At 35.8% G+C, this 27,800-nt stretch overlaps 1 protein-coding gene across 10 annotated transcripts in view; it reads right to left on the minus strand.

Moving 5' to 3' along the window:
• STS (steroid sulfatase) overlaps window positions 1-27,800 on the minus strand; it is a 107,857-nt gene that overhangs the window by 4,255 nt on the left and 75,802 nt on the right. For 9 of the 10 annotated variants that reach the window (XM_064708820.1, XM_064708794.1, XM_064708785.1 and 6 more), the window contains one exon: window positions 25,728-25,849. The exons of the other annotated variant lie outside the window; for it this stretch is intronic. In XM_064708820.1, coding sequence (XP_064564890.1) covers window positions 25,728-25,849 — 122 coding nt within the window. The remainder of the gene's footprint in view (window positions 1-25,727; window positions 25,850-27,800) is intronic. 10 annotated transcript variants of the gene reach the window in all.

Below are 27,800 nucleotides of genomic sequence, written 5' to 3' on the forward strand. Positions count from 1 at the left end.
TGATAAAATAACAAAATGGAAGTTCCTTGGTCTTAGGAAATTCCACCAACATTGGAAGTCAGTCTTTCGGTAAAAAGTACAGACACTCTGTAACAAAAACTGCAGCATACTGAAAGACTAAAACAAGATTGAGCAAAGCAAAAATAAGCAAAACATCATGATTTTCATGCTGCACATATTTATGAAGCAACTATGATAATTTCATTCCCTTGGAAGAATTCTGATTAACCAAATTATAGAATACTTTAAATAACATTGAGTTTTATATAAACAGTGCTAAGAAGATTTGCAGAAATATATACTAAGTCTTCTTCAAGGCTTATTAAAATGTATTTTTGCCCCTTGACTATATTTACCTACTGCTGGGCCCTGTCTGCTTCTCATTTTGCTTATCTAAATAATTTCATTGTTACCTTTTTCCTCTCTTCCTCTCTTTGTTGTATTAACCCATTGTCTTCTGCCCCATGTTCTCATTTCAAACACCTGGATACTCATTTTATTAAATGGGATGACACGAAAAGGCATAATGGATGTTAAATTCCTGTCTTATGCTTCTATATGATTTTTCCAAATATAAATTATAAATAACAGTTACAGTAGCACTACTCTTAGGTGATGTTCTGCTTCACAAAATGAGGACCAAATTTCTTCATTTATAGACTGCTCATTCTTAGTTTAATTTTCTGTGTACAGAAAATGGAGCTGCCCGTCCTTATGTAACTTCAGTTGGTGCTTTCACTGCTTGAAAATACTAGTTATTTCTTGGAATAAGAATAGACAAATATCAGTTGGTTCTTTCAAGAAGCACCCTTAAAGAGATCAGTGGAGGATCAGAAAACACTTAACAAGAAAGCTGTGAACAAAAAAGTTGTTACTACTTTCCTCAAGTATCACAGAACAAATAGGAAAGGCAGAAACAGAACAGAACTTCCATCCTCCTACAGCCAATGAAGTACATAGTTCCTCATAAATGGAACAAAGAATAATTATATAGAGTAAGAAAAATCTGTATCTTATTCTTAATAAAAGCAGGTTACTAAACAACTGAGATCTATATGTCAGATTAACTGTCCACTTGAGACTATAAAAGCATTGGAAAACTGTAGTCATCAGTAATTTACATTTCTCAGCACCCTATTGTGATTTTTTTATCACCTCAAGTTTTTAAATACTGAGTGAAGCATCTCTTTTTGGTATTTTGTTGAATTCTGTTAAAGTCACAGAAAGCCTGTTAACCTAGTAACAGACTTTCAAAGATTTGTGTGCGCTACGGTAGTTAATATTTATTAATCAATTCATTGGTACAACAGAGTGGAAGGCAATAGAAAATGTGAGATGGGTAGAGCAGAGATAAACTGGTATATGCTATGCTGTAACTACATCACATTCAGCTTTTAAAGAATCAAAACAGATTTAAAGAGAAATGTTTCAGCAGACTAAAGGGTCACAGGCTGCAGTTCTAGACTATAGCATGGATTTAAAGGACAGTAGGTGACCTTAAGATTCTTTACAACTTCTTCTATTCCACAGCATTTTTCACATTAGAAGCGATTTTTCCTTTAGGAACCAATTCAATGACAGAGCCTGGGGACTACCAGTTCACTTGGTCTCCACTTAAATCAGGGTCAGATAGGTGATGGCTATTATACACATTAGACTGGGAGAAGACTCTAAATGCTTCTTGGAAGCCAGCAAAGGGGAAGGACTTTTAAAGGCTGAGTGACTTGCTGGCACAGACAATGGGACCTGGCAGGTTTTAAAAGGCTCTGGCTGTGACAGCTGCGATGGCACAGACTTACTGGGAAAAATGAAAGGAAATTTAAAGGAAGGCAAAGCAAGATAAGGTCAGGTAGCATAGGATGGCATTCCTTCATCTGCCTTCAGTAACATTTTGAAAGGTTGGTCTAGCATTAAGTCTCTTGTTTTCTTAGAATTAAAATAAACAAAATCAAATTCTGCCACTTAAATTTCTTTGAACTTGTGTGCAAAACATTTCCAAGAAATATATCTCTTGTTTGCTGAGATTTAGAATTTTTATTCTGAGAAGGCATGTAACTCTGTACTAAGCATTTGTTCAGGCTCCTCAGACATGCTTAATTGGCAAGATGGATGATAAAAAACATTAAAAAGCCAAAGGTCTTGATTATTCAGTGCACTGTGTGCCATCATAGACCATGCAACACTTGCCAGCCTGAAAATTTGATTCACAACAGTATAACAACTTGACAGAAGATCAGCAGAAAAAAAAATTATATGGATACTAAACTGTCAGTTAAAAGAAATTCCAATAAGGCCACGCACATGAGAACTTTGTGGTCAAGCTGTCTTCCCACACATTGGTCTTTCATGGTACATTTGCACTGAACAACATTGAAAAGAAAATTTTCAGCCACATTTTTTAGTGTTGGGCATTGTAGCACCAGGTCTGCTGAAGGGCTTACAGACAGCAACACGAAATTGGGAATTCCGAATTAACGGAAGCCAGTGCAAGCAGCCCATATAGGTAAGAAATGGCGAAAGAAAGAAATAAAGAAGTTGCACCATGATTTTTTTTCCCGACACAAAATAAAGACTTGTTTAGGTTTTGTTACATGCAGAGCATACAGCATGTTCCAAAATCATATGTGGGTTTGGGGACAAGTCATACGTGACATCATCTCGTGTCTGCGTGACACTGCTAGTGCTCTGAAGAGCTGATGGTACTTTATCAGATAAGCAGCTACAGAATGCCACAAAACACTGAGCTCTGGGAGTGCAAAGCCTGCTCCTGTGCAATGTTTATCTGTTGCACTGCAGCAGTGTTTCTGGAACTGCATGTTGTGCTGGAGAAGCAGCAGCAGACTTTAAACACCTCTTTTCTAAGCATGATAAAAACTAAAGCCAATCTGTCAGTGGCTGTGGCTGAGGAGCAGCCAGTGCAGTATACCAGGAGACATTAAGAACTGTCAGACTTCTAATCAGTAAAGCTGATGAACTGTATAAGGCATGATATTAAAAAGAGAGAGCTCTCTTCCAGTCTCTCAGCTGACATAAAATCTCATTCTGTCAGAAGGTTAACTACAAGGATCAAATTAATCTCCCAGTAATTAACGGTACCTGTGTTCTCCAAAGCATCTGGAGAGTAAACCCTTGTTATATAAAGATAACTGTATGTCTCTTCCACAGTGAAGTTAGTAGTAAAATTGTCAGGGCTTCCCCAAAGCCAAGTATATCAAGCCCCTTCTGAAACAGCAGGCAGGCTCTAAGCTGGCAGCACCCTTAAGGGTCCTGCCTCAGTGCTTCACAAATAATTTCAGTTCTATTTTACTGCAATTTTCCAGTTCTCTGAGCTGTCCAGTAAGTTTGCTCTCAGAATACCTCTTTCCTTTACATGTTAAGAAAAACAGAAATTAAAGAAGTTGTACTTCTAAATAATTTCAAATTAAGAGGGGTTGCCATTATTCCAAGTAAATCTGCCATGAACATAATTGTTCAGTGTTCAATCTCCCTAGAAGACTCCTTTTATTATCTTTTACCCAGCTATTTATCCTCTCATACAGACAATAGTTGCTCCAACAGACTGAGACGCCTTGAGATTAAATAAAAGTCTCTCAGTAAGATATATTAATATATTCAAGATGAAGTGACACACTGGATAGGGATGCCATTTCTGTTATAAAAACACCCTTCTTAATCATTGATGGCAAATGGGGGTTTTCTGATAAGCAGTTCTTGACGTGCATAGAAGCTATTGTTGTCTTATTGCCTGGAGTTCATTTTCACTGCATTTAATCTATGACAGTAGCTTTATAGGTTTGCAGCTACTGTCATTTCCTTGGCTCATATTATTGTGTTGCCTCTTTCTGTAGAAGAACAAGTTAAACAGGGCAGTTCTCCACTGTACATTGGGGACCTGGTCCCTGCTTGAACTCAGATGCCTCTGAGGGGAGCCATTTGGGTGTAGCAGAGAAACATAAATTGAGACAGACTTTTCTGTGACTCAGGTGTGCTCTGTAGTCAGCGTCAACTCACACTCTAACTCATGCTTTTCATCATTTCTAAACAGTAGCAGATGAAAACTGAAACCTACTTGAAAATTACTTTCTTCAGATAACTCTTGTTATTAGATTGAATCCTTCCTTCCTGCTTCCTCTGAGTTCACTCAGAATTTTTAGGTTCTCTGCTAATCTTATTCATAGCAGATAACACGTATATTCAGCTCTTTGATCATTTAACAATGCAGAAAAGGCTTCAGTTGTAAAATTATTGTAGAACTATATATAGCTCTATATAGCAAAGTCAACACTATTTGGTTACTGTAATGAAATGACACATATTATTTTTATGACTATGTGCATTTCTCCAACAGCTAATAAAAATACTCAATTAGAATTTAAAAATTTGTAACTTTATTGTTCTTACAATGAAATTACTTTTTAAAAATATTTTTTTAGATAGCTGTTTTAAGTGTCTGGGTATCTTCTAGTGTTATTTTGTTGCACCAGTCAAAAGACAGCACATGATGTCCCAGGGTAGGTGGAGAATAACTGAGTGATATTCAAAGATACAGTGTTGGTTTACAACAATCAATTGTTGCTAGAAGAGACTTGCATAAAGAACTGTGCAGAACTTACAGTATTTGAGTGAACCCCATAAAAAAACAGCAGTAGCAGTGATTTAAAAATATTTAGAAAAAATCCTACAGTGTTAAGTATCCAGTAAACCTGAAAGGATTGCACATTCTTGAATATCTAATAATCTTACTGAGCAACTCCTGCAGGAAAAATACAAGACACACTGAAACCATGCTCAGACTGCTGAAGACAGAAATCTCATGACTGAGCTCATTATCTAGAGTAAGTGCTGTGGTATGAGAAACTTCCACTGAAATCTGTTCAAAAGACAAGATAATCTGTTGAATTGTAGTAGATCAAAAAGAATTACTTTCCTGAATTCTTTATCATCACCTTCAAAAAGAATTGATTGATCATTTGCAGTGGTTTCTTGTTGAAGAAAGTCCTAAAAGGGAAGAATCTGTGGGTATAGAAATTATGCTGCTAAAGTAGGAAGTGCTATAATGCAATGTTATGCCTCATATTGAGATGTCTTAGGTGATAGTAACATGGAAGAATACATATTGCTCTGGAAGAAAAATTCCATCTGTAGCAATTTCATGGAAATAATCCAGACACCTGCTAAAGATTTGTTTGAAGAATATTTGCTGAATGGTCCATGTAATTTTCAGTTCATCTGAGCAGCAGCTGATGGCATGCTGAAGACAGAAGATAATGCTGGCACACACACACAAAAAAGAAACCTAAACTAAACCACACCAGAAAAAAACCACCCCAAAAAAACCTGCTCATTTTCAATCTATATAAGAAGTCCTTGAAAACAGAAAAGCCTTATTTTTTCCTTAAAAAAAAATAGTCTTGATTTTCAGGTAGTTGTTTTCCATGGGAGTCAGTAAGAGATTAAGAACATGCTTTCAGTAATCAATTTATCAGTTAAGAACACCCTTAGGAACAAAGCAGAAACACTTTGCCAAAGATGGAAAAACCGAAAAAGAAACCTATTCAGAACTGTGTTTTTTGTATTTGGATTATTTTTCCTGTCCTTCAGGAATGCATTTTACTAACAGAAAATAAATTTGGTACAATCATTTCCCTCTTTTGTAAGGTAGATGCAATTTTTCTGAGTAAAAAGAACAGATCTGTAAGATTCAGACAGCATTTTTTCTGATAGTAATCAAACATATGGGAGAAAGATGGCATTGAAGTCCTAAGCAATTTCTGCAAATATTTTTAGTTAAGTTGGTATCAGCCAAAACCAAACCCATCCCCAAGATTTTTTTTATAAATTATTATCTTCAGAAAGTTTTCAAAATTTGAATGTCAAAAAAAAAGCTGTTGACACAGCTTTTTTTTATCATTATTATGAATGATAATGAAGTATTCAAAGTAATTAATATGAAAATTACTATCATGCATAACATTTAAGTTACCAGATATACATCTAAAACCAGAGAAATGATTGTTAAAAGTTACTTTAAAAATGAAAAAAAAGAAATTTTGTAACTGCAGTTGCCTCAATTTTTTTGCTGTGCCAAAGAACACTGAATAATAATTTTCTTTACTTTAAAAAGTCAAAGAAAATGGTGAATTATTCTTCCTTACAAGTGTCTTAGCTAGTTGAATGATTTTATTTTTCTTTTATTTTTATAAAGTTACTAGGTCGCTTAGGCAAAATTTTGAAAAAAATTTTCAAAATTTATTAAGTTAAGCATAGATGACAACTGAGCAAAGGAGTTTCTTTTATGAGACTAAAAAAAAATTGAGTTGAAGAAAGTGAACATTTGCAAGTAATTTGGTGCAAAAAATATCAGTATCAGGCAGTCCTAAATATTTTTTTAAAACCCCCACAATAGCTGAAATTTGGTTTTATTGTAAAGATGTATGTCCAGTTTAGCATCTGAAATATGAGACAGCAGTTTTTATCCCGGTGTTAGAAAATGCATGTATTTCACAGAATATTAAACTAGTAAAAGATTACAAACAATGTTAAATCATAAATTTGCAATTTTCCAGATATTGAGCAAACAATGCAAAAACCCTTCAAAATCCTGAATTAAAAACCTTAGCATGAAAAGGACATAGCACAGGAGGTTCTCTTACAGATGATCAGCAGTGACTCTGGTAGGAATTACAAATTTGTTGCTAAGAAGATTTCTAGAAGTGTATTTTCTCTTTCACATTGACATGTTTGAGGTAATGGTATTTCAGAGAAATCCAACAGTTCTTCAGTTTGGACCTTTATGCAAAAGCCAAACTTGATTTCACAGTTCCAGGAAGCAAAAATGTCTGAATTTGGAGAGTTCTAGTAAAGTAATGGGAATATTTTCTTGTTTTGGTTGAATACAAAGTGGATGTAGAAATCTCCAGCTATTCTCCAGATGACAGCAAGTAATGGAAAAATGAAAGAATCCTGACTCTCTCCTATAATTTTCAGCTTAAAAATGCATGTACACTGTCCAGTGAAAAACAGGCTTTGCCCTTCAGAAGTGCAACAACCTGCTAAAATCTCCTTCCTCTGAGAATCAAGAACAGAGAAAGATGTCCTGTGGATGCAGATGAGAAAAATAGGTTTTAACTGTTACTTATAGAGAACTTAGATGGAAATACCAGCATCATTTTCACAAAAGATTACTTAGGTCTGTCATTCAATTAATACAAAATAATTTTGGAATTTTCAGGGTTTGTTTGTTGGGTCTTTTTGGGGTTTTACTGGGGCTTTTTGGTATTTGTTTTTTAGGTTTTTTGGGGGGGGCTTGTTTTTTTGGTTTTTTTGGTTTATGTTGTTGTTTTTTGGGTTTTACAGGAAGTCTGGCTTGTGCCTTCCATACTGCAGCCATATTCGTGCCTCTTAGCTTGCAATGTAAAACACGATAAAGGGATGTGAAAATAAGACAAGAAGCAGAAAGGCAAAAAAAAAAAAAGTCTCCATTTCAGCTTAAATAACTATGATAATAAGTTTGTTTCATGCTCTTGCTATGATTAGGAGAAGCGTCAGTATTTTTTAAAGGATCGTATATAATTTCTTTTCATTCTCTTTATTCACATCACTCTCAATCTCTCTCTCTCTTACTCCCAGAATAAGTAGGGGAATGCTGGTAGGGAATGGAGCACTGCAAATCCCAGGGTATAAATAGCTCTGCCTGAGCCTAACAATAACTCTGCTGCCACCAACACAGAGCAGAGCAAAGGCAAGAAAATACTTTAACAGTATTTGTCATGCCTGTCAGGGGGAACACTTTCCTACCTAAAATTTGTGAGCAGAAATTTGTATCAGATGATTAGGTCAATTTTCTTGAGCTTGATACAAACTGTTTCCTGGTGTCTCTTCATGCTAGAAATGCTCTTCTCTCTTTTGACAGTCATGTTATTTCACACTTATCAAATAATATGTCCATAACTGCGTCACCCAAATTCAACTGCAGCTGCTCTGATACGAGGCTCAAGATAGCATATTAAAATTCTTAATGAGATAGTTTAGGTAAATGACATTTGATGCTTGTTTTGCTTCCTCCAGTGCTGTGGTTGAAACACAGAACATGAAGAAGGGATTTGGGAGACAATTTTGAGATTTTTTGGAAGCTTTCCTTGATTGTGGTGCCTCCATGACATGGGGAAGATCAGGCAGAGAGAGGGGGAAAAAAACAAAGGGGGCAAACATGGAGGGAAGTTGATGCTCATAAAGCAAGTTAGAAAGCAGGGAAACAAAATATCTTCAATATTCAAGGATATTAAAAGGTTGCAATGAACTACAGCAAGAAACAGTAGTAAGTGATTAGACATTTCATGCAGAGCAAAAAGATATTTATTTTTGATATAATAAAACATAAAATGAGTAAAGAAAGAAACCATAAAGATCTTTGAGAAATCATCATCAACAACAACAAAAAAATCAACTCCAAACCCACTTCTAAAATAGGAGGCTTCTCTAGAGAGAATACTGAAAGTCAAGGAACTTGTAATATAGAAAAACAAAAGGCAAATGGCAGAAAAACCCTTATGAGGGTCAGAGTTCATTCCAGCTTCTACAGTGTCAGGAGGGAGAGTCACACAAGGGTTGGATCAATTAAGAGGATCAAAAGAGGACTCACTATCAGTGAGATGAGAAATAAAGACAGCAAGATGAATAAATAGACAGGAAAAAGATGAAAAACACTGTAAAAGGACACAGTTCAGAGGGGAGAAAGGGGCTGCTCTCTGTCCAACAAAAATGTGCTGCAAGTAATGTGAAGACTCCTGAGTTATTACTGAAGGAAAAGTGAATTTTTCCCATGTGCTACATATTATGAATCAGATACTTGATGCTATTTAAGTCCTTCAGTGGAGAACAAACACTAATCCATATCACACTGACACTTCAATGTTTTTCATGAATGGCAGCACTCAAATCAAGAAAAGTGGCCTGCAGCATTTGTCTTCTACTCTTGAGGAAACCTCAAGAAACAACTTTGTTGTAAACTATAGCATGCAAATGTCTAATATCAGTGAAAGATATTTATATGTATCTATGGACGCTTGCTACTTTTTGCTACAAGATTTTGTGCAATTTCTTTGATAGATTACTTTGCCACTGTGTGTTGCTATTAAGACAAAGTCTGGTGACAAGGAATGAGGTTTAAATGAGACTGTGAAGTTTTTTAAAGTGATTTTGGGAAGGGACACTTATGCTTCCACAACAAGAGTCGCCCCATCACCAACACCACCTGTAGGAGAAAGTAAAAAAATTCCTAGAGAGCTCATAGCTGACAGGCAAAGTAAATGACAATTTCAGTCTTGTGTTAAAAGGAAAATTGAACAAGCATAGTGAGTGGTGCTTTCTTAATTAGATTTTAAAGATATTTATGACACTGCCACTCAAGTCAGGATTTGCATTTTGATATCTGACCATTCAAGTCAGTTCTTTCATGACACTAATGAATGAATAAAATGCTGCTTTGTGTTCCAAAACCAGTTAGCTCTTTGCATTTTATTGCACATTTTAATGACTATCTTATTTATCTATATATGTAGACAGGCCCTTATTTGAATCTCTGGTGATTTAAAAGAAAAAATTACACTAAATAAATTACCTGAGTCTAAAATTCCTAGTCAACTTCAAAAGCCTCCTATAGCATTCTTCCTGTCGCTTAGCGCAATAATACTATTTTTCAGAATGTGAAAAAGGTAGCAAGGCATCTCCACTTTTAAATTCATGTTACTAAAATAGGATTTATTGCTCATCACTTTGCTGCTACTTAGCATTCAATCTGACAATCTGGTCACCTCACCTCATTTTGGATCACTGCAACCAACATGCTGGTCTTTATGTAAGCTAGTTACCAGCCTATACTTATCTGCTTCTTAACTTTTATGAGGTGTTTAGGATGAGAAGAGTTATGCTTGTTTCTCTTTTCATGAGAGCGACTCACTGAGGTTAGCTCAGCTGTAGGCATCTACACAGTATAGCATACATGTACATGTTGTCATCACCATCTTCAGAGTTTGCTAAAGAACCAAGGCGTTATGAGTCTTGATGACACCAAAAAGCCTCACTGGCCCTGCCCTTGGGTGGATCCTCATGTTTACACCCTGCCCATGGACCAGGATCCCCATTTCAGCTCAGCCCAAGGCCACCAGTCCCTGCCTGAGTGGTGCAGCAGTGCCAGTTCCCAGCCCTGTCTCTGGATGTCTCCAGGCTACAGCCTTCCTTCCAGCTCTGTCTGTGCTCTCATCTCCTCCTGCTCCTTACTGCACTCCCTGGGTAGATCCTGAACTTGACTCACCACCCTGCCAGGATTGGGGCTACTGTGGAGTCTGTTACCAGCACCCAGCTCTGCTCATTCTGCTCAGGTGCTGGAAGACATTGCTCTGTCAGTCGAGTCCCTGTCAGTGCAGGGGTCACTCACAGTTCTGTTGGAATGACCTTCAGGATGAAGTGTCACCCACTTAGAAAGCTGAACTTGTCTCCCCAGTGTTTTCTCATCTACCCTCAATTTTGTTTTTAAGATACCTATCTATAAGGCGTTGTTGCTTATGAAAATCACACAGTGTTCATCCATAGAGTGTTAAACATTTCCTCCTCTCAAGCACATGTAAAACCCATAAATATCACTGACATGGCCAGAAAATAGAGAGGTTTGCCTTCCTTGCTGATATATGTTACTTCTACATACTTTTTTAAAATGAGCCTTACTTATCCTTAATGGTCATTCAATGACCTTTGAAATGCAGTTGCTAACTACAGCACATCTACATCAACACTGCTCATGAGATGCTGCATCTTGCTCATATAAATGTACAGTTTCTTATGTTCGAGTTGTAGAAAATAGGGACAAAATCTCATTTCTGGTATTTCTAGTGAATTTTCTTTTTGTCATCTAATTCATCCCCCTGCCACTGCACAATTGTTCTCCACAGTGTATTTTCTAAGAGCTCTCTTGATGTATGGTGTCTTCTGTTGCAACTTTTGTGCTACAATCATTCATTTCCTTTATTGCAGAAGACAAAGACATTTTATTGGCACACTCCTTTCACTTGGTGTTTTATCTACTAACTTTTTCAAATACAAATCCTTCACAAACTTTTTCTGGAGTTTAAATAAGGATTTTGGTACAGATGACTGTCTCACAGTTCATTTGGTCTGCCCCATTCCTCAATTACCTTTTGCATTGTCTATTCTAAATTCCATTTCCACGTCTTTTGTAGAGTTGTGGTGCACTGAAGTGAATGTAAAAATCCCTGTGAATTTACTGATTATTTAATCTTGTTTGCCTTCAGTTCAACAAAGTAGTCCTACATTAGCTTAAAATAATAACTCCATGCTTAAATTTAGCAAAGTACAATGTATTCTATGACTGAAGCTGCTGTGTGCTTAACTAATTGCTTAAGCAAGGATCTGCATATGCTGCTCAACATCCATCAAATCTCCTACTTCAAACAATTTATGAAAAATAATGAGTAAATTATTTTTGGCCACCTGTGCTATTGCTTAATAAAACAGTCAAAAACTGTTTTATTTCTTTGCAACACTAATATATATTATTGGATATACTGTGAGGAATTAATTTAATTTTGTCTCAAGGCCCATGGGAAGAAGCTACCTGAATCAAGTTTTACCAACTCTAACTGTCCTGTTCACTGGACAACTAACTCTGTCTTGTAGAAAAACCAGTATTCAGCTTACCTCCCTGAAGATTAAACCCATGTCGGCTGAGCAACATCCTCTCCCTCCAAACATCCTCAGTTACTCAGCATCTCAGTGGTAACATCTTGTTGCCTTTTCTTCTCACGGCTTGTACATGTATATGTGGCATACTACTTAATATAGCCAGGTAAACCCAGGTGCTTTTGACCTGTGTGATGCATGGACCTGGGTGCAGCATTTGAACAAAGACGGATCTCAAGATCTCAGTCCTGAGATGCTGAGCCACCGAGACCCTGGGGGGCTCTGGACTCCTGGAATGTTGCCAGAAGTGCCTGGTAGCTGGACTTTAACCCTACACAGGAGACGACAAGGATGAGGGCTTCACAGGGTGAATGGTGGAAAGATTAGCTAATTAGAGAGTGAGACACAAGGTTTAGGATTTATGTACAGGGGGGTTTAGAGGAGTAAGATGGAGGAATTGGGGTGTGTCCTGTCCTCCTTCTTCTTCCTCTTCTCCTCCATCTTCTTTGGCCACGGTGGCACCTTTGGATTGGTTATTACTAAGAGTACACCGAGTTATAACAATAGATGGTATTGGGGAAAAATGATAAATATTGTATACGTAGCAAGGGGTATAAAGATACGTGGCGGTCCGGGGGACGGGACAGTGTGCCCATGGCTGACTGCTGAGCAGATCTCTGGTGGCTGAAAGAACATCTTTTAGATAAACAATTAATAAACATAAAACCAGAAAGAAGAACTGAAGCCTCTTCTCGTCCTTCGATACGCGGGCTGCCCCAAGGCCACCGCGGGCCTTTCCAGGCCCTCAAACAGCTGAGATAACCGGACAGAACAAAGACCTTTCCAGCTCTTGAGTCTTCTGGAGAGATTCATCAGCATAGGATAATCCTACACAATGCCCACAGTGCTGAGCTGAGATGTAATCAGCTATGGAGTGAGTTCATCTCAAACTAGAAGAATGCAGCAATGGACCTCGAGAACTCCAGCCACTGTTCTTCATTCTCTGAGCTATATTTTCTTACAGATTGTTGTGCAAGAAATACAAGAGTGCTAGAACTTCAGTCAGTGTCACAGAGGGCCAGGGGTTTTGATGATACATGAGTGGCAAAAGGAATACTGGTGGAGATTTTTTCTCTCCAGTTTCTGGAGCACAGTAGGTAGACCACTGCTGTGAATGAGGGGGTAGAAAACATGTTTGTTGCCTTTGGCTTGATCTTTTACTTTTTATTAACAATACAATTCAATTTAATAATTCTAACAAGCCTCAAAGTATCTTTGAAGAGGGCACTTACCTCATAAACTCAATCCAACACCTATTATTACTTCTTGCAGCACAATAAGGTTCAAATATGTTAAGACAATTACAAAGACAAGTTAAAAAAAGAAAGCTTTATCCTTGAGCATAAAATACACCTTTTACTGGTGTAAGAGTATGTTTCCATACATTATGGTTTCCTTTAAGGACTCTAACCTCTTATTTTAAGAAGTGATATAAATAAATAGAATATAAAACTGTTTGCAGTCTGAAGTAATTCAGTTACACATTGTACCTTCTCAGAACAACTCAAAGTGCTTTTGGCACTACATGACAGATATAAATTTTATATATGCCCTTCCTCCTCACTGCAGTTAAGAGTAATGGCATGATATTGTGAAATAGAAACATCTGCATACTGGTAGCTTTTTCTGGACTGTTGAATCTTACATTAAATTTTTAATTCATAGTTCTGCAAACTCAGCCTCCATCTCTCAATTTTAGCTGGTTTCTTTGTCAAAATACTCCTTATAAAATCTGTGACAATAGTAATGGCAACAGGAAAGACTAGGAAATGTCTTCCTATTTTATTCACTACCCTGGTCCCTTCTAAGCATTTTTATGTTGTTCTTCACAAAGCAAATAATCTTACACATATTCCTCATCCATTGCAATGGAAAAGAAAATGGATTACATTAATTATTTTCAGCTGTAAACCAGGTTTAGTTTAGCATTCAGCACTGATCCTTCCTTCGTACTATAGTGCACTGCACACTGACAGGCATTTACTCCTATTTCATCTTGTGATTAATTAAAAGACACTTTCTATAACATTTCCAAAGAAGTCTCTAACTAGCTGTCATTTACCCTGAACATGTCCAAGATTTAAGTCTCTCTTAAACTTTTTATTGATACCCAGAGGGAATTCCTAACTGAGGTCTTGGCAATTAGACTCTGAAGACAATAAAAGGAACCTGAAATTTAATTAGGAATTCAGTTACGAAGTCTACCAACCAAAATGCACTCAAGTGATAGTCAGACCAGGCAGATGGACCTGCTAAACAATTTACCTGTCATCCAGATCTTCACCTTCACTTTGAAAGTTTTGCCTGTCCTGCTGAATCTCATAGATCTGTCTAGTTTTAACTTCAGAACTTTGGATCAATAGTCACCTATCAAATATAAAAAGACCAAAACTTTAAGCATAAAAAATGTCATCTGCTTCCACAGCTAGCTCTGCAAGAGCAGATCAAAATTTACAGGAGGAGTAAGATACCCATATACAGACATATTACACGACTGTACAGATGTCCAAGAATGCAGATAGTTTAAGTCTTCCTAAAGCTTCTCCTCTCCATCCCTGAGACACAACGTGTCCTCACAAAACTTTTGCAAGTATGTAGAAACTGAAATGCAAAATCTAACAACACAGCACGGCAAAAGAAACTCCAAAAAACTGAGGTCAATTTGGTCTGCAAAGAGAACAAGTTGCTTGAAATTACTTAGAAACTACCAAATATCATAGGAACTGTCCTTGTGAGTCCAGGCAGAGATTGCATTGGCAGGCTCAGCCAAGCTCTTACGGTTCACATGTTAATGGAGTAGAAATCTGTTTCTGACTTCTCCATGCCATGGCAATAACACAGACTTATCAAGCTTGAGATGTAGACATTGTCCTTGTAATCACTTGCACCCATCTTCGTTTCAAAAATACCCACTAATGGAATAATACTTTAAAACATTCTAATAATTTATACTTAATTTTCTTGATTAAGAGATAAAAATTTGTAACTTGTTCACATTTAAGCTGTGTTAAGAGAGTAATGTTGATTTTTTCATATTTTCTATCTTTGAAATACAAACACTTCCCATGGATTAAATGCTTTGAAAGATATATATTAAAAATTATTTTCTGAAGTACAAGTGGAAAGTTTCCTCTTTTTAGTTCCACCTGCTGTTTGCTAAACATTCAACTATACTTGTCTGATCTTAGTTCAGGGTTACTGTTTTGGTTTGGCTTGGCTAATTTTTTCCAAAAATCGGTATGTCATCACCATTTAAAGTCATTGGTAGATATAAAACACTTTCAATATGAAGACCTCAAATATTTTGGCAATATAAAAGGGTGGGGGTGGAGGGGAATGAGGCCTTTGATTATTATCAGGAGGCTTTGTATTATCAATTTAGTACCATGTTCCCGAACCCAGTTAAAGCATTTCTCAGCACTTTTTTCTTGATTATTATGGCCTCTTTCTAAATAGCAGTATGGTTTTCTAAGCCAGCCTTCTGTTGCCACAACACAGCTCTGGTATTTGGTGCTACTCAGCATTCTTGAAATCACCAGACCCTTTAAATGACCCAACAGCTCCACTAGAGCAGAGCTGAATGAACTGAAGCATATGAGGAAACAACCTGTACTCTTGTACAATTTTTTGCAATTCCCAGTTGCTCTTCTACCCACAGACTGATTATGTTTCCATTGACCGTGAAACTGAACTGGGACATTTGTGTTCAGTACTTACTCTTGTGCTAAGATAAGCTCATTAATGAACTTTGCAATATTTCCAGGAAAAAACCTGAAAACAATCAAAGTTTAATATCTAATAGAATTTAGTTGCAAAAGAACTGGTAATTTTCGCTAATTTTGAAAAATTCAAATGCCATAATCCAAATATTTCAAATATCATATTTATCAAATATCATAATTCATTTTTAAAATAGATTTAATTTTATTATAATCCCTATTTAAAGTTACATAATGTATTTTCTGCCACTAAAGAATGCATCAGATTACTAATATTTTCCTTACTCAAAACATAAAATTAGAGAATGAAAAATAAAATAAAATGTATGAAGTTCTAAAGTTTTCCTTCAAAGTTTAATACTGACCATTGCAAACAGGACTCAAAAAAATTTTTACATGTCTCTGTATTTGTTTTGAAAAAAAGTCAGTTATATAAAGCCTCAGTTTCAGCATGACATAATAGCTACATTTTTCTCTCTCATTTTCTTGATTCTACCTTTGGTCTTCTTATTCTGATCAGCTCTGTTAGGACAAAAGCTTCCATATGATATTAAGGTTTTTTAGGAAATTTCCAACTTTAAGGCAAAACTTCCCTCTCACAGCATAACTCATCTTCACTTCTGTGAAACCTGTATTTGTCCTCATACTTTCACATAAGCTCATGCCTTCGCAGCATACATACAAATAGTCCTCACTGAAGAAACTGATTTTCTAGAAAAAACAATAAGTTTTACTTAATCCCTGGATTTCTTGTAAGTTGCTTTTTGAAAAGTGACCTGAATGTTCAAGAGCTCCAGTTGTTTCTGAGTCATAAAGGTATATGGTCTTAGGGCCTCTGGCTACAGCTGAAAATTGGTTTTAGTAACAATTACATTGTTTTTCAGAGTAAAAAAAACATTGTCAACTAAAAATACTCCAAGCAATCCACCATTCAGTATTATAGAGCTATCAGTGTCATCCTCTATGGGTGTAAGTCAAAAATCTTAAACTTTTATGTAATATTTATGAATCATAATTGTGTCTGAGTATTAGGCTTTGAGAAATCAGATACTAAAACTATGATCTCATATAGAGCATCTGATACATATATATATATATTAATAAAGGAATTGTTTTAGCTTCTAATTTAGATATGTTGCATAAAACAGAGAGGGATATCCTACAGCACAGCAAATTCCATTTTTTTATCAATGCTTTAAAACCCACAGTCTACCTACAGTATATAGAAATTTAATTTTTCCATAAAACAACAATGTCTGAGACAGAAAGGTAACAGCTGATAAAAGCAAACAGCAATGTAGTTGCAACAAAATCCCATTTGCTAGACTGGGATAATGTGAGAGATGAAGAAGTAGAGAAAGTGCATGAAAGTGCCTCCATGACCAGCTGTGGGATAAAGTGGACTTAGACCCTGATGGAACTAAAAGATTTGCAGTTCTAAGGTACCATGGTCATGAAGAACTAATGAATCCTAATTTCAGTGTTTCCCAGAGCATCCTAGAATGCTCTAAAATGCATTCAAAAGAAATTCCAGAGTTTTGAGAAAACATTTTCAGAGAATAAGTAATTTTTTCACTCAGGTAGATTTATTTACTCATACTTTCTTGTCTAATATTTCAGTCTTGTATTTTCATACTGCTAAAGTCAAAATCTTCATTAAATCATTTATACTTTGTTATTACCTCTCACTAATTAGCTTTATGTTTCTGTATCATGGTACTGTTTTAGCAGCTTCACCAAGTGATTAATTAACAATGTTGGCTTTTGGAAAACAATAAAGTATTTGGAGCTTGGCACTTTTTAAAAAACCCACCAAACAACCAACCCACAACAACAACAACAAAACAAAGACAAGCAAACAAAAAACCAAATTCATGTGAATCAACTAAAACCTTTCAAAATTTCAATTCTGTAAAGAGCTAGAGTAGAAAATTCAAAGTGGAATTATCAACAACACAGTAATCAAGATATTGGTTTTGAGTCCACACTATAAAGCTTTGTGGCTAAGTAGTTTTGCTGTCAAGGATATGAACTAATGCTAAGATAACTATAAGCTTTTAGGACTGAGATTCAGTCTCTATTTGTCACCAAACAGGACCTTACAGAAAGATAACACTTTCAGACTGAATAACTGCCTGTAAATATCCTATGGCACTGAAGAGAGTCCAGATAATATAATTAAATTAATCTTGAAGACTCTATGGAGTCTTGAAGACTCTACTCATTGAGCAAGTGAGATGATTGATTATCTTGCTTCTGTGATATAATACCATTTAAAAGTTAATGTTCAACAGACAGGTAACAGGTTGTACATGAAAAATTAGCACACACTTGGTAATGACAAAATTATCTTAAGGATGACTAATATTTCTTAATACTAAAAGGGTCACTCTTTATTGCATTAGTGCTAATTCAAAGAACTAAATTTTCATTATCTTTATTGAGGTTTTATAGTCTTGTTGACTTTTAATGTTGTGAGTGAGCCATGATTTCTACCTTCCTCCTTGTACTGCAAATGCTAGAAACCTACTTTGCTTTAAAATGTCAATCTTGAAGAGGACTGAGTAATTGAGTCTCAGAAATGTTCACCTTACAGACCTACAATCACGAGACCATAAAATTCCCCTGAATACAAGTGAACTGCATCTGAAGAATTATTTTCAATAAATTTGGGGTTAAAACTTTGAATAAATGTGAAAAATGTCACAATGTGCAGGAACCTATTTTATACTATTTCACCTAATTTGCTTTTCTGCTAGGAGGTAATTGAAAGAACTATGATAAAAAACTACAAGGGAAATGTAGTCTCCTTCAGTTTCAAAAAGCTTTCATATAAATCCACTACAAAATTTCTCTACTAAGGATGACACAACAAGTAACAAGTTATAGAAATCTGTTCAGTGTTTTGCTGTGGGTTTTTTTTTCCCTTACTTTTAGTTTTAAGAAACTGTAAATGCCTTAAGAAAAGATACTTGAAAAATTCAATGTGTTACATACCCTTTGATATTTTGAGACCACATAAAATGGCCTGAAAGCAACAAAAAGATCACTCTTTGTACTGAGATGTGAGCTTTTCTCGGGTTGATAACAGTTTCAGTGATTACTGAGTAATTCTGCTTGTGTTTTCTGTCCAAAGTACTGAGCAGAACTTAAATTACATGAGTACAGAGTGCACATCATCCACAGATTGCACACTGGCCTCCACCATAGTATTGCCCAAGTGCACCTAGCCTGCAAACATTCACTGCTTTCTTCTACGTTTATTCCTTCTGCCTTTCATGGCAGGGTCTTCTCATGCCATACTGAGAAGTCACCTCACTATTGACAGTCAAGTTTCCAGGGAATTTCTCTAATAAACATATGGTTTGTTTTATTTTCTAGGAGTAATAATATGAGGTTACAGGCTGTGGCACACAGAATACTCCACGTGGGTTGTGCATGCATTAACTACTTCCCTTGAAGAACATTGCCTAAGACAACACATGCCATTTGAATCCGACTTTAAAATTAGGATGAATCAGCACTATGTTCTGAATGTAACATGCAAAATGCTGGAGGCTCAAATCCAACATTGAGCTGAAGATATTTTTGGAAGTGTATTGCTCCAGATATTGTTAAAGACTCACTTTTAATGTAACTTGTAATGCTGAAATTAGTTTTTGAAAGTTGCAGAGCATTTTTACCTAGTATTTTATGTGGTTGTTGTTTTCACTACTGCTAAATTTATATATAAATAAAAATATATCAGACAGTTGCTCTGACTCAGATACCTTTTTGTATTTAAGTGTTATCTGTGGAGTATACAGAAAAAATCCGTTAAAATTTATCTTTTGTACATATCACAAATGCATGACAAAATATTTGACAGCAAACCATTAAAGTTGAGGTTTAAATAGCACTGAATTATCTACTTTAAATGCTTTTGCCATTATAGGATCACTGAAACCTGTCTACCTCTTTTAGTGTTCACTAAAAACATTACTAATTTAGGTCAAGGTATTTTGAACTCAATAGACCAGTATGTTACAGTTTCTATTTTTATATGAGGAAAAAGCATTCTGATATGATCACTGAAAGTCTGTGTGCATAATGCCACTGTCAAGGGACATTTACCATGGTCCTTCACTAGGGGAACAGCCCTCTAAGACAAAAATGTCCCAGAATCAATTTTAATACAATTAAAGAAAAAGTCTATTCTTTCTAGCTGGAAATCTAGAATTTTTGTGACAATAGGAAAGTTTTACTCCTTTAAATGTTTATTTCTATTTTATCCTTTCTCATCTGTTATCTTCTGAGAAAAGATACAAGGTTGGTGTGATAAAAGATTGGACAAAAAAAAGATGTTTCTTTGTAAGGAAACAAAATGTTTCCTTGACAGCAGTGGAAGCCACATGGTAGTATCTCTCCTTGAAGATGTTTTGCGAAAGAAGAAATTTTTGGATCAAGCTTCTATTAAGTATTCCTTCATTTGCACTGTTAAGCAATGAAAGCAACTGTAACTGTTGGCATTCTCAGGGTCGATGTGAGCTTTATTGATCTGTAACAACATCTTTCTAAGTCCTTCGTTCCCCACAGAGAAGGCAAATAAATCATAAATGGAAAAAGCTCCTCAGAGAAGCAAGTAAAAAGAATAGGAAGAAGTTAGGCAAGGGTATGGGTTCTGCCAATGGGTCTTCTGTGTATGACAAGCACATCCCACATGTTACAAATGAAGATGCTGTAGCATTTTTAACACTATGGTAAAGAACACACTGAAAACTTTCCTCTGTAATTACTAAGAAAGTAATAAAAAAGAAGCTTATGAGGCTTTAGAGAATGCATTATTTGAAATGTCTTGTTTATATTCAGAAAGTGGAAGCAATATTAAGACAGATCTTTAAAATATCAAGTACTTAGGAAAAACTCTAATACATTCCAATTCAGAGCAAAGAGAAGTTTTCATTTACTCTGTGAATGTCTGCATAATTATATTTCTTAGCTGCACTAAGAGGACCAAACAAGGAAGGACAGGCATTTTCAAGTGTTTTTGCACTACATAACACTCTCAAATTTCCCTTATATACACATTAATGCTAGACTGTGTATATACACATTATATACACACTGTTTGCTAGAGACAACCACTAGATTCACCTACCCTCACAATGAGAACCAGACTGCAAAAAAAAAACACTTCAAGCTGGTTCCAGAACTTTTTAGAAGTTTTCCAGTTCCTGTTACTTGTCTAAACTCGAACTCCTGTGTTTTTTGTCAGAGTATAATAATGTGCTCACAAGCCAGTGTTTTAAGCATACGATTTCATTTTACAGTTTTAAACTATTAACACTGAATGTGGTGTTACAAAAAATTTAGCTAAGAATGGCACTATAGATAATGTAAGCCCCCTTAATTTATAAGGTAACCCTTACTACCCTTTAAGGCATGAATAACATTGGGCTTTTGAGAGGTAAGGAAAAGTGGAAGGTATTCCTCATGTCTAATTTCTTCAAAACCAGGTCCATTTTAACTCAATTTCACAAGAAAGGCTGTGCTTTTCCAAACCAGAAATTGTTACAAAATGACGCTTCTGAGAAGATTTTTTATGTTTTGCCCTCTCTTTGTTATGACTCCAATGTTCTTAGTCAAACTAAATCTGGAGGAACCTCTTAAAAAACCCAAAACATTATTCTGGTAAATTTATCCTATATATTCAGTCTGAAAACTGCAAACCAAAATATTTCTCTATCATTTATTTTTTATTTGTTTTTCACCTTCAATTTTTACAGCTGAAAATGTAGAAAAATGACTAGGAAGTGCCTATAACCCCTAGCCATAAAACAAAATATGTGTCATTAAATACTGTTGGATGCTGAAGAATATAGCAACAGCCAGGAATCAGAATAGCTTTGAATTCGGTGATACTACAGAGAAAATCCCTCACTAGTGAATTTGGCTGAAATAATTTCAGAAATTGAGGTAGTTCACAACATTCAAGAAAGTCAATATAAACAATAATTGAAATGTATCTTACTTGTTAATTGAAGCAAAGTGGGAAATTTCTATATAAAGCTTCTCAGTGAATTTCTACTGTCTTTAAAAGTCATTATATTTGCACAATAAGGTAGTTTGGCATTGCAGTGTAGTCTGCTTCAATGGAACTTCCCATAGAAAATCTCCTTGTCTTTTGTTTACTGAATGACATACTACACTGAAGAACGAAATCCATTTTGAAATAGAAAAAGTGAAGTGCTGCTAGTAAAGTCACTCTAGCATTCATCAGAAACATTATTATATTTTTATCAGTAGTAGGAAAATACTGTGAAGATCATTATTTCTTTATAATGCAGACTGCATTGCATTATATTTCTCAATATTTATTACACAGCATTACAATATATTTTCTCCTTATCAAATCAAAATTTTGTACACAAGCAGTGCAACTTGAAAGATGAAGTTCATTCAACTATAGATTTGCTGTGTATCTGATTAATCCTCTCCTTATAATTAAGTTGTCATAGCAATGCATTTTTAGTAGTACTGATTCAAATGCCAGTAATATTCTGGAGACAGTGCTCTTGGTAGTTTTTTAGCACTCAGTTATGCTAAATTATAAAGTTATCAAATACAAAAGTACTGGTCAACTTGCTCAAGCAGAAGAACATGTGATCAGACTTAAAACAGGCCAAAGTATCATCTGGCATACATTGCAGAAAGCAACACAAAAATTTTGGGTGGCTCAGCTCAAGAAAGTAAAGGCAGAGCCTACATCTGTTTTATTTTCAATATAAATGCTTAATGATTAAAAGAAAATACTCAATGCTTTAAAAAAACAAGGTGATTACACCCTACTAGGAAGAAAGAAAATGCAGTGGGTTTTTTTTCTAAAGGGGTTGCTTTCATATATTGGTACTTCTGTGGTATACCAGGCAGCTGTGCAGAAAAAGTATTGATAATGGGAAATAACTTTATTTTTTTTACATGTCTTTCCCTCTGTATTTTTGACAGATACATTAAAATACAAATATTTATAAGCTTTCAAAACAACAGAAAATAATCCTTCAAGGACTAGGACTATATATCTTGGCTGCTTCCAGGGCAATTACAGAAGTTGGACTCAATGATCCTTCCATTGAGTGGAAGGATGTGGGTCCCTTCCAACTCAGCTTATTCTGTATCTCTGTGATTCTGTGAAGTATCAGCATGCACAAGTCTGTGAGAGCAAAAAAAAAATTTGCCTGATATTTGATTCATTTTTTAAAATTCAGAATGTGATGGATTATGTGCATCATTTTCTAGCATGAGGTAAAATGTGAGTCAAAGTGACATGAAGAAAAAATGATGTTAGCTTATTTCTGTGGCAGAGAAAGAAAAGAGAAAAAAACCCAAGGGATTATTTTCCTCACTACTCTCTAGAAAACACAAGGTTTTAATTCTGCAGACTTTTTTGAGAAGATCATTGCATAGCACACATCCTCTAAAAGCTCCTTCAAAGGACTGATCAAGGGGAAAGTACATTGTGAATGCAATAACTGACCTAACTAATATAACTTAATGAAGATGTGTATTGATTTGGTTATGAGGAACTCTTAGCCTCTAAATGTATAAATGCAAAATGGTAATTGTTCACTCTGAAGTTTCTGACCTTCCCTGAATGATGTGAGAAACCTGCCTGCTGAACTCAGACTAGAATCTTGCAAGCAAAGGAAACATGTGTAACTACCAAAAATTTAACATACACTACATTATCCTGTTTCATAAATATATGTAAGAGTCAAAAATTAAACCCAAAAAAAGGGGGCTGGACTGAAGCACGGTGAAAATCTAATAGTGACAAAGATGGAGTTACTAAGGGAAGTATGGGGTGATGGAGTTAAAATGGGACAAAATAGTTAGGCAGAATTTAGCTGAGGATTTTCTGAGGATCAAAGCTAATACTACACTTTGAGCATCAAGAAAAAATAGTGGAATAAGCAAGCTGTCACTGATATGCAAATTGAGACTTCCCAGAAAATAAATATAGTAAGAAATCTCATGACAGATGCAATAATAAGTGCATACACACAGTATATGTACCATTACCTTGTACCTCAATCAATAAACACATACATCACATTTTCCTTAACTGTTGTAAGCTTTCTCTTCTAAGCTGTTGTTGCTTTATTCTTCAAAAATTGCATCTTTGAAATTAACATAAATTACATGTTTAATGAAGGAATGAGCAGTCTAGTTGGACATTTGGGTTAGGGCCCATTACCAGTAAAAGTGCAGAAGGTGATGAAGGGTGTGAAGCCCTCACAGAGGACTGGTACATAAGACAATAGAGAGGAATACCTGGCTCTTATCTTCTCTCACTACAATGTAAGCTGACAAGGCAGAATATCAAAAGACCTTTGTGCTTGTTTTGTGTGGAATAGAGCCAATTTACTTCACAGTAGTTAATATGGGGCTGTGTTTTGCATTTGTGCTGAAAACAGTGTTGATAACATGGATGTTTTATTTATTACTGAGCAGACAAGGCTCTTCTGCCTCTTGCCCCACCCCACCAGTGCGTAGGCTGGGGATGCACAAGGAGCACTTGGTGGGAGCATTGCTGGGACAGCTGACCCCAACTGAGCCAAGGCACATCCAAGAACAAATGACAGCATGTTCAGCATAGAAAGCTGCAGAAATAAGAAGAAAGGAAGGATATTCAGGGATGACACTTGTTTTCCCAAGTCACCACTATGTGTGATGGAGCCCAGCTTTCCTGGAGATGGTTGAACACCTGCCTGGTAATGAGAAATAATAAATTAATTCCTTTTTTTGCTTAGCTGACAAGTGTGGCTTTTGCTTTATCTGTTAAAATGTCTTTATCTCAGCTAATGAGTCTTCTCACTTTTACCCTTCCAGTTCTCTTCCCCATCACAGAAAGAGACACAGAATGGCCCTGTCAGTCTTAGTTGCTGTCTGGAATTGAACCACAACAACCTTTTGTACAAAAGCCAGCCCATGGTTATGAAAATGTCATCACCAGGTTCTGAGTGGGCTTTATCAATTGAATGCCTTGGAGAAAGGATGAATCACATTCTACATTGCTGTTACTCATCAAGTAAATGCAGTAGACTAGTCCCTCACTGTTGCTCACATTCATTTCCCATCACATTCCCCTTCAGTGAATAATAAAGATGACCCTTTCCTCAGACAAGGGTTATATCATCTTGCAAAGGTGTATGTTTGAGAAAAAACAGCTTCTTTTCTCACTTCTCTCATGATGCAGAATAACTTCATCCAACAGCAGATACAAAATGGTTCTAGATCTGATTGTGTGGTTCTTCCCTATGATTATTTATCAAATGCAAGACATAGAGGCACAGTAATGGTAATTAAATATTATATGTAATATTTCCTTTCTCCTAGTTTAAAGTCTGAGACAGGTAGAGAGTCAGCCTACAGATGACCAAAAAGACAGAGTTTCTAAGTACTTTAAGTTTGCATATTAACTATTAAACAAGTCCTTTCCCACAACACTTAAATAAAAAAATAATTGAAAAAATTCTACACCAAAGCTTGTTTTGGATCATTACTTTGAAGCTGTAACACAAGTCATCACTTTCAATGTCAACTGAGGTGGGACAAAATGTGTGTTTAATTTCATTCAGCACAGAGATTTTTATAGAAAGGGATATATGCCTTGGTTAATGTGGAAGGTGCTACTAGAAACAGTGAGCTGTAAGTTTAAAAAGAGCAAATCAGTGAGAAATGCTTTTTTCCTTGGCCTACAAAGTAGAATTATGTCATTCATAAAAAGCATGAAAAGGGACTCTATAATACTATATTCATTTATTGGATAATTATGACTTTGACTCAGGGATTCCTCTACGTTTTGTTATCTGACTAACAAAAGTGGCCAGGCTGACATCATACTTTTGCTGTTATTCAGCAAACCATCCTATTACCTGTGCATTTTTAGGACAATGTAAGTGTCAACCTTGACTGCTTCATTCTGTTACACAGACTCTCTCTCATGAAGGTTTTAAAAAAAGGGCATTTTCAGATACCATAGATCTCAGTATTGCATTCATATTCAACATTAATACATAACTACAAAATAATGTCAAACAGTAAAATGGTGAATAGGAATGTAACAGCAAAGACAAAAGTGAAAGAGATGGAAAAAGGCTAGATATTTTAAACAACTTTTTTGTTACTATAGCCTAAGGCTTCCTCCTGGTTCTTTTCAAGCTGCAATAAAAATTACATTAAATATTTAAAATGTGAACAGGCAAGTTTACTTACTGTTTCCTGGATGCCAGCGTACTGCATTTAAATATGCATTACAGTAATGGAAGAGAAATTCATGCTTAGATTGAGTAACTTCTCCTTGAACTAAAGGTAGCAGATCATGTCCATCAATAATCCTGAGTAAGAAAGCATTTAAAAATCAATAAAATAACTCAAACCTCACTTTTCTATAAGATATGATAATTCTGATCATCTGCTGCTTAAAAAAACCCAAGTCTGAATAGCCACCTCCAATTGCTCAATTGGAGAAAAACCTTCAGGTGCTCTTCTCTTTGATGTTTACATTACCTAAGGAAACATTTTTACATTTTGCTATTATGAATAGTTCTCTCAACTCTTTTTTTTCACTTCTGAGAAAGTGAACAGACATAAGTGAATAAACTGCTACAACACAGTCCTTCACATTCAAGTTTTTGGGAGTAGTAAATATGCATTTATCAACTACACACACACACACACACACACACACACACACACACACACACACATAAATATATATAAATTCTCTAAATGCTGCTGGACAATTTGATCATGCTTTGAAGGAGTCAGTCAATTTACATAAAAACTGACTTATAAAATAAGCAAGACTTTTAGCTGCTTCCCTATAGTAAACCTTTGAATTGCTGACATCAGCTGGGGAGAAATCATAGTCTGCATTTTTGACCTTGTATGAATTACAAATTTTTCAGTCTTATCGGAAATTACTTTTTGCTGATATAAAAATCAGCATGTAATTCTTTCTCAAGCATTTTGAGCTACAAACCATAAAATTGTTTTGAAACTTATAAAAAGTTTTAAAAGGTCTATGTTGATTTTCATTACCTTTATTTACATGATCATTTCATTACCATTACATAAAATATATAGTATCTACTGTGGTGTAACTACTACAAGACAGGTACTAAGTTTACTTTTTTAAGTTGCATGTGATGATTGAATTCTTGCCAGCAATTGTATGCAACAAAGACATTCAGAATAGGACTTTTCTCAAATGATGGGCAGAAAAACTTCCTGGAATTTAGAAGCTATCTTGTCTGATAACTGCCATCTGGGTGAATTCCTGTCTGTGGGGGTCTGTTAAAATAGAATATTTCCCACTTTCAGTTTTTCATGTTCTCTTGCCTGAGTAACAGGCTTGTCTTACAAGCTGGCTCATTAACAGATGCATGTCTATTGAACACCTTCTGTTCTAGAGCCTGTTGACGGGGAAAAAGGCATCTCCAGAAAAAAAGTCTCCAGTACTCTAACATTGCTTCAGCTGCTGGATTCAGAGGAATACATGAGACTTTGCTTTCCAATTACTGATTTCTTTTCTTTAACTAGGAGCATCTCTTCCATTCCTTTTCAACTTGCTTTCTCACAGTGACAGAGTATTAATTATATTACCTTCTCTTATTTCTCAGGAAGAATTCAGTGGAGCTAAAAGAACTCAACTGCTGGAACAAAAGTACTTCAAGCTATTCTATGACCTAAGATGAAACAGTACTTATGGCATCAGTCTAGCACAGAAGAATCACAGCGGAGCAACCTACAAGTGAAAGTTACACAACTATATTTGAATTTCTACACAGGGGATCAAAGAAAACATCAGTACTTAGTATTCACTCAAGCAATATGAAAACAAAATGCAATAGATCTGCCACATAAAGAACAATCAGAACTTCTGAGGTTCGACAGAATTACTACTTGTAGAGCATCTCTCAGGACCAACCTGACTAATTTTTAATGTCTTAGACTTGTCCTGCCCTGCCATTTCCTTCAAACACTCAATGAATAATCATTAGCAGAGTGACTCTGCTCACCAGTGGGCTTCCCCATGTGGATTCTTGATGCTTTGTGCTCAAAAGCTGTTTGTGATGCTTTGTGCTCAAAAGCTGTTTGTGAGTCATCAATGTGTTCAAAGCACATGCATATCAACAGGTTTCTCCACTCACTGGATTTGGAGAGCAACAGCATTTAGGCAGAGGCACCTTGCCACTGAAACTGTGCATCTCACAAACAAGATAAAGCCTGGGGATGTAGCAGTGTCCGGAAGGCATCTTGTGAATTGTGGAAGTCCAGTGGCTT

The sequence above is a fragment of the Zonotrichia leucophrys genome, chromosome 1 (genome assembly GCF_028769735.1).
Source record: "Zonotrichia leucophrys gambelii isolate GWCS_2022_RI chromosome 1, RI_Zleu_2.0, whole genome shotgun sequence".
NCBI classification, from domain to species: Eukaryota; Metazoa; Chordata; class Aves; order Passeriformes; family Passerellidae; genus Zonotrichia; species Zonotrichia leucophrys.